Below are 8,289 nucleotides of genomic sequence, written 5' to 3'. Positions count from 1 at the left end.
TAAAGCATAGTGATTAATCACAAAAACAATATGTAATTATATATGTGTTTTCCGGTGGTCTTAGGCGACCCCTGTGAAAGGGTCATGACCCACAGGTTGAGAACCGCTGGTCTAGATGGTAATGATTGCAGTTACATTTATAGTAAGTAAGTATTGATATATTTATGTTCTATTTTGAAATAAGATGATCATGCCATTTTTATTAAGACTATAAAACATGATGATTATTTGATTATTTATATGTGATTATTGTATTTGAGATAATGCTCAACCTGAGTCAAACCCAAAGCTGCCTTTATTTTTAAGTACTGTAACTTTGGTTGGTTAGCTCACGTTAAAGAAAATGATCCTTGCCGAAACTGGTTTGGCTCAGTGGATAGAGCGTCGGCCTGCGGACTGAAAGGTCCCGGGTTCGATTCAGGTCAAGGGCATGTACTTGGGTTGCGGGCACATCCGCAGTAGGAGATGTGCAGGAGGCAGCTAATTGATGTTTCTCTCTCATCGATATTTCTAACGCTCTCCCTTCCTCTCTGTAAAAAATCAATAAAATATATTTAAGAAAAAAAAAGAAAATGATCCTTTTTAAAACTTACTATTTGGGCCCAGCCTGTGTGGCTCATGGTATGTGCTAGTGACTCTTCCTTACCATGTTTTCTCACAAGACCCTCAGAATCAAGTGATTCCTGGCCAAGAGAGAGAAGCAGCACTGTCCCATTCCTCAGGGCATTCAGATAAAAATTGGTAATGAGATCAGATATGACTCCCAAGAGAAGACACTGGAGAAGAACCTGGCTGAGCTATAAGGACTCCCAGGTGAGATGGCACATGTATTCATGCTGTGTCAGAATCTTTAGCATCTTACCATATCAAGCTGAAAACTTCACCACTATATGGACAGTTGGACATATTTTTATTGGGAATATGGTTTTCTCTTTGTATGCTACTGTACTAGTAGGTTGGTTCAGTAATAAATATAGGAGAACTTTTATTTTAGTAAACAACCAAAAATAAATAAAATCAGAGGGGAAAGGCAGCAAGAAGTGACAGTGAAACAAAGTCCCCTAATCAGATCAGGTTGGGGCCATGTATAACCCTGGAACATTCCAGCTCTGATAGCGTCAATGAATTACAGCACTGCATGTAATACTCCTCAAGCTTTTTTAAAAGGTCAAATTGAAATCACTTTGGAAATATTCAACAAGCCATTCTGTCAAGTGTCTAAGGAAGCAAAGTTTTGCTGTGCTTACTTTCCCAAAGCACCAACTGAAAATCTTTCTTTACTGGAAAGTAACAATGAAACTACATAGATCTTACCTCGTAATACTCCCCAGACTCTGTTGGCCTTGAGCAAAGCCACTGGTTCTTTGACAACTAAAGAATCTGTATTGGGAATTAAAAAACAAGTTTATTAATCCCTCAAGGACACACAATAAACTTTCTAAACAAGTAACTGGTATTTCTAACCAATCTTTTCTCCTGAGCTCCAGACCTGTTTCTCCAGCTGCCTCCCATACACTGTCACTTAGATGTCTCCTAGATTCCTTTGACGCCACATGCCCCAAACTGAACTCTTCCCTCGGTCCTGCTCCACACACTCCACCAGCCTGTCTCCTCTGCTCTTCAGCTCCGAGTCACAGCACCCCCTTCGCCAGCTGAGTTGTTCAAGTCGGGATCTTGGGTGTTATGTCCATGATTCCGCATTTTTCCCTCCAGGAGAGTTATTACCTCCAACTGCCCATCAACCGAGTAGGGTTTATGGTTAAGCTGAGACTTTGTCAAAAGTGCAAACATTCCTCAATACCCATAATTCCTTTGTGCAGCCTCTGGTATCACTCAAATCTTCCACTCCCCACAAGACCAGACTTATCTACTCTTTTCCTTCTCCTTCTGTGCTTCTCTGCTTGCCCTGCACTGACCTTTCCCAAATAACACCCTAAATCTGCCTTAAGACTCACTTCCGCCCTGACCGGTTTGGCTCAGTGGATAGAGCGTCGGCCTGCGGACTGAAGGGTCCTGGGTTCGATTCCAGTCAAGGGCATGTACCTGGGTTGCGAGCACATCCCCAGCAGGGGGTGTGCAGGAGGCAGCTGATCGATGTTTCTCTCTCATCGATGTTTCTAACTCTCTATCCCTCTCTCTTCCTCTCTGTAAAAAATCAATAAAATATATTAAAAAAAAAAAAGACTCACTTCCTAACTAATGGTTAGCTCAATTCAGCTTTGTCCCACACAATGAAAAGCTCACACTCATCTAGGGGCTCCAATTGGCTGCTACTAGGCCTGGGGGCGGGGGAGGGGGGCCTAAATCTTTCAGTCCTTGAAATCATACTCTGCCAAAGGTGGCCCCAATGGTCATCATAGTTTTTACAGTTTGGGGTGGAGCCCCCACAGGTAAAGTAAAGCACCAGACAGCACAGAAAACTAAAGGGTGACTGATGCAAACAGTAAAGAACTCCAGGGCTGCAGGTTAATGATTCAATATTGTATCTGGGCTACATCCTCACCCTCCGCTTCCTCCACCACCACCATCCAAAGACGAGATAGTTGGCTGCAGGTACCGAAAGAGGCTTATCAACAGCCAATAATCATGTGACCCTTTCAGGTGACAGTCTTCTGACAAGGTAGCCTTTTCTATCAGAAGACCAAGTGATGAGCTAAAGTCCAAGCTAAGGACAGTACCACTATTATGACTACAATCTAATCTTGATTTCTCTCCAGCTATATCAAATCTTGACCTAGAGCTCACAGTTCCATTGGTCACTGTGTTAAAAAACAAACATGTTTTGCCATGTTATGTATAGTTTGAAATCTCCCAGAAATAGCACAGTCATCTAAAAACATTATCATGTTGCATGTACTTGATGCCAATTATTTTCCAATAAACTGAGGACTGGCTGATATTAAAAAGGATTTTGATTCAACTCAATGCAAAAACCACAATTATAAAGCAGAAGGAGAAACTGTTTTCTAAATGAACACATAAGCTACAGAATTTCAATATTTATTTCAAAACCAAATTTTTAGTTTTAACAATGATTACCTCCCTGATTTGAAATGGGAGGGGCATCTTTGACTCTTCAGTTATCCCTTCCTGTACTTTTAAAAAATATATGTATTTATTGATTTTTTTGGGAGATAGAGGGAGAAACTTTGATCAGTTGCCTCCCCCACACACCCCGACTAGGGACCGAATCTGAAACCTGGCCATGTGCTCTAACCGGAATCAAACCAGTAACCTTTTGGTGCACAGGAAGACACTCAACCAAAAGAGCCACACCAGCCAGGGCCCTTTCCTGTACTTTTGCACTTTTGTTTTAAAGGGCGTACATACAACGAACTTCAATATATTCTCCTTTAAAAACTCTGAAATGTTATAGGTCTCCTTTGAGATGCCCACTCAACTCCCTCTATTGTCCTCAGAAGAAACATCAGGCTTTTCATAGGCATTTTAATACCTATAACATGAAAATACAGGATTGCTCTATGTGTGTTCCTACTGACACATAAACACACAAGTAAATTGTATCAAACACCCTTGATATATGTAACTATTTCTCTACAGTAGAAACTAGTCCACTTCTGTTTCTGAGGGTGTGCAGTGTTTACTAGGAGAGAATGCCGTAACACCTGTCACTTCCTTTGACATTTCCTCACACTGGAACAACAGCTGATAACTTATTTCCGTTTGTGGGTGTTACTTTTATCATCATCATCAACTTGTTTAAACTTAAAACTAGTTTATCCTTCCATGAGGAAATTTCATAACCAGCTTGTCTCAAGAAACTCCCTTTTCAGAATCAAAAGGGTTTGCAAAACTGAATGGAAGATAAGCTGTAACTCTCCAGTCTCTATTTTCTGGAATGTATGTCCTTGTATTACTAACAGTCAGCAAAGATTCCTTGATAATTTAATGACCATTTCTATCTTCTTCAGATTGCAAAATCTAATTCATATATTGTGTCTGAGTGCTGACTGTCAAATGAAATCACATGGCTAATGTTGGCAAATTACCCTGTTTCTCTTCCAAGAACGGCTGCAGCATTGAAGAGAAATGTATTAAGAAATCTCATCTATACCACGAGGATGGGGCAGTCTAAGGACAGAGGAGTCACTCTTTTCTCATATACAGTATCCTTTCTATTTTTATACCCAGTTCACCAGTCTGCTCTCTCTGCACTAATCTGTGTCACCCACGTCCTCATATTGCTCCTCTTTGATTCCTTGATATAATTCCACACTATTCCGATTCAGTACACTCTATGGGAAAGGCCTGCACAATTGCTTCTAAAACAATTAGGGAAAAGCCATAGAGAATATTTTAGGCAACAAAAAAATAACGTAGCTAGCTCTAGCCGGTTTGGTTCAGTGGATAGTGTCAGCCCTCGGACTAAAGGGTCTCAGGTTCTGATTCTGGTCCAGGGCACGTACCTCAGTTGAGGCTTGACCTCGGGCCCTGGTTGGGGCTCCTGCGGGAGGCAACCAATCAATATGTCTCTCTCACATTGATTTTTTTCTCTCTCTCTCTATACTGCCCTCCCTTCCATTCTCTCTAAAAAATCAATGGAAAAATATCCTCGGGTGAGGATTAACAACATAATTTTTAAAAAATCATGTAGCTACATGTTGATTATATTATTGAGCAAAGGAAATACCTCCCCTCTCCCAGAGTTCTGCATTATCTTTGTGTCAGATTATATTATAAATAGAGATCATGAATATAAGCATAGATCTGTCTTCAAAATAAAAGTTAAGAAATTAGATGTCCAAAAATAAGGGATTAACCAAGTTAGTTATGGCACATCCAGTGACAGGACATTACTTAGCCATTAAAAATGATGTCTCATAAATAGAAAAAAAATTTAGTAAAATACATGTTTATAATGTATTGTTATATAAAAAAAGCAAAATACAAAAATCACACGTACAAAATCCATTTTCATATCACTAGCATGTTTATGTATTTGTAAAATGTTTACACTAACTGCTTTTTTACAAAATTTGAAATAACAGTGGTAACTGAGTGCTGGAGTTGTGCGGGATTTATTTCCTCCATTTACAGCACTTTTATCATCAGATTTTAATGGTAATTTTAAAAATAGGAATTATAAGTGCACTAACCAATAACTCACAATAGTTATGGCATGAAGACTGCTTTTGGCACTTAAATCTGTAACAGCTTTAAATTCACATTACATAGGTACTCACAGGACTCATCTGAAGAAATACTGGGATACATTTCACATTCTGAGTCACGGACAACTGAGACGAGAAGTTGCTGTATGTCCGCTTTAACGTGAAATTTAGCAGGGAGGTGATACAACAGGCGGTCTCCAAAAACATAGTTATGATATCTGTGTGAGAAATAAATTCAAACCAACTGTAAACCACTGAAGCTTTAAATACATATGTGGTAGCAGACATTGTCATTGACCCCTCAAATCCACGCTACTCATTAGTCCAAGTACAGCAGGGGTGGGGAAACTTTTTTCTGCCAAGGGCCATTTGGATATTTATAACACCACTCTCAGGCCACACAAAATTACCAACTTAAAAATTAGCCTGCTATATTTGGACAAACATTTAATTAACTCACCTATAATGCCTTGGCAGGGCCAGACCAAACGGCTTCAGGGGCCTTAGATGGCCAGCGGGCCAGATGTTCCCCACCCCTGAACTAGAGGCCCTCACCCCAAACTGCACATTGGAATCACCGAGGAAGCTTTTTGAAAATACTGATGTCCAGACCTTCAGAATCAGGGTCTTGGGAGAGTAGGATCCAGGCATGGGAATTTGCAGAGTTCCCCACACTCCCAGGTGACTCATGTGAAGTCCCCAATTAGAGCCAATAATCAAACCAGTGATGGTAATCCAAACTCTGGCATGTACAAGCCAGTTCTGACCAGTAATGGGGTGGGGAGGAGGTATAGTAGGAAGTTTCCTCTCCTATGTGAGCCACAAGAAGAAAACTTTCTCTGTATGTGATACCTGGACCAGTTGCACCCACACTAAAGACGGCAGAGCAGAGGTGGAAAGAATACTGATTTCTTAAGGATCCTGGTGGGCCAGTTAGCTGTGCCTGAAATCCTCCCTGCCTTTGGACTTCCTGATGTGTGAGATCACAGGCTTTCTTATTGCTAAGCCAGACTGAGTCAGGGTCCTGTTATCGTCCAACAAAAGTATGCAAATACATAAACCTCCAAGAAACATCGCCAGACCACAGAATTCTCATTAGGGCCTTGAAAATGTAACATATGCTATTACTAAGTATCAGAGAAAGAGGATATTAAATAAACACTTAAATATGATAAAAGATTAGATTGTTTAAGTATTTGTTGTGGCTTTTTTTTTTAAGAGCATCTCGCTTTTTAAAAAATGCTTCTGTTGATTTCAGAGAGATGAAGGGAATAGATAGAAACAGCAATGATGAGAGAGAATCATCCATGGGCTGCCTCCTGCACAGCGCAGACTGGGGATTGAGCATGAAACCTGGGGCATGTGCCCTGACCAGGGATCGAACCAGCAACCTTTTGGTGAACGGGATGACACCCAACCAACTGAGCCACACTGGCCAGGGCTAAATATTGAATAGGTGTTGATAAGCCAGAAGTGTATGTTACCTACGTGTAAGAACGTCTTGTGTTTTTCAAAAGTGAGGAGAGGCAGGAAAGTTCCGATGAATTTGGAAGTGTATGGAAGGTAACCAGTGAGAAGGGAATGGAGAAGGTGCTGAGGGCCCTTTTCATAGAAAGGCTTGGACAGATTCAAAAGGAAACAGATCACTGATCTATACTTAAAAATGGTTAAAATGGTAATCTTATGTATATTTTACCAAATTAGGTGCTCGCTTGTCCCAAATAAGGAAAATACTGGCCCTGGGTATTAAGACTCTAGCAGCAAACTCAGAGGGCTCAGAAGCCGTGGTATCCAAGGTATAGGCGTGCCTCATTTTTGTGCTTCACAGTTTTTTGTTTGTTTGTTTGTTTTTTACAAATTGAAGGCATACAGATTACAACTCATTTTATTGCAAGGCTTGCTTTATTTCTGTGGCTGGAACTGAACCCGCAGTATCTCTGAGGTGTGCCTGAATGTGGGTTAATCCAGCCTTTTAGGAACTGAGAGTGAAGCTATTTGTTCATTTAAAAAATGACTAGGCCTGGCCGGTGGTGCTCAATGGTTTTGCATCAACCTATGAAGCAGGAAGTAAGGGTTCGATTCCTGGTCAGGGTTCAATTCACAATCAGGGCACATGCCGGGGTTGTGGGCTCGATCCCCAGTGGGGAGCATGCAGGAGGCAGCCAATCAATGATTCTCTCTCATCATTGATGTTTCTATCTCTCTCTCTCCCTCTCCCTTCCTCTCTGAAATCAATAAAAAAAAAAATCTTTAAAAAACAACTAGCATTTGATGGACCTGGTTCCAGAAGCTGAGCAAGCACCAAGCTCTCTGCCGGCAGACTGCTCCAAAACAGAGTCTGTTACAGAAGTCGGGCTGCAGAGACAGGAGCCACGGGATTCTGAACAATCTGGGGCCAGGCTGTGTGTGTTCCCGGCGGCTGGAAGCTCTGGATCGCCTCCTCTAAATCTTTCCAACCCATCATGCTTTTCCTCTGAAACAGACACTGCCCTTCCTGAGTTCCTAGAACGCTCACCTGAATGCTTGCAAGTCTTAGCCATAAGGGCTGTTTTACAAGTGGCTTCCTAACAAGGCAGGGTATAATTAACAGCTGCTTCACACCCAGGGCACGGATGAGTGAGGCAAACTCCTGCCCTGCCTCCGAATGCCAAGCCTTGTTTTTACACCATCGCACAGCTGATTCAAGTCCGGGTTACCTCACCATTGCTGACTTGTCACCCATGCTTTCTTGCATGCTCACCTCACTTCAGCATATCGCCAAGTTCTTGTTTGACTAGTGGGATGGCCCAGAGGAAACTCCAACCTTAAAAACCAAGTCCCAAAGCCAGTATGAGGATGTGTGCCCAGCCGTGATCTTCCTTTAGATGACCTTCAGGTTCTCTTCCCTTCTCAATACCCCAAGGCAACCAACCACCTCGTTTTTACTTCTTCACCTGGTCTCGAGCCACTCTGACCATAAAGGCTCATTAGGGTATGCGTCTCAAATGAAGGTAACAATATGCATTTAGTTGTACGTAACCGAAGGAGAGAATGAGGCCTCTCTGCTATCAGCATCTGGGGCCAGCAGGTGTTCTTAAGCTAGTTTTGCGTTTTTCCACCAACTGTTTGGTGTCCTGCAGGTACAATTAGGCTACAATACCCACTGGAAACAGAGAAA

At 41.8% G+C, this 8,289-nt stretch overlaps 1 protein-coding gene across 1 annotated transcript in view; it reads right to left on the bottom strand.

The window, feature by feature from the left end:
• The window catches only part of HEXB (hexosaminidase B (beta polypeptide)), a 52,450-nt gene that overhangs the window by 19,017 nt on the left and 25,144 nt on the right, over positions 1-8,289 (bottom strand). Inside the window, exons 2-4 of the mRNA XM_005858150.2 lie at positions 7,873-7,986; positions 5,205-5,350; positions 1,315-1,380 (exon numbers count right to left, since the gene is read on the bottom strand). Of these exons, the coding sequence (XP_005858212.1) occupies positions 1,315-1,380; positions 5,205-5,350; positions 7,873-7,986 (326 nt within the window). The remainder of the gene's footprint in view (positions 1-1,314; positions 1,381-5,204; positions 5,351-7,872; positions 7,987-8,289) is intronic.

Source organism: Myotis brandtii, unplaced genomic scaffold (genome assembly GCF_000412655.1).
Source record: "Myotis brandtii unplaced genomic scaffold, ASM41265v1 scaffold115, whole genome shotgun sequence".
Classification (NCBI taxonomy): Eukaryota; Metazoa; Chordata; class Mammalia; order Chiroptera; family Vespertilionidae; genus Myotis; species Myotis brandtii.
The sequence above is the reverse complement of the archived record's forward strand: the minus strand, read 5'-3'. Positions and strand labels throughout refer to the sequence as shown.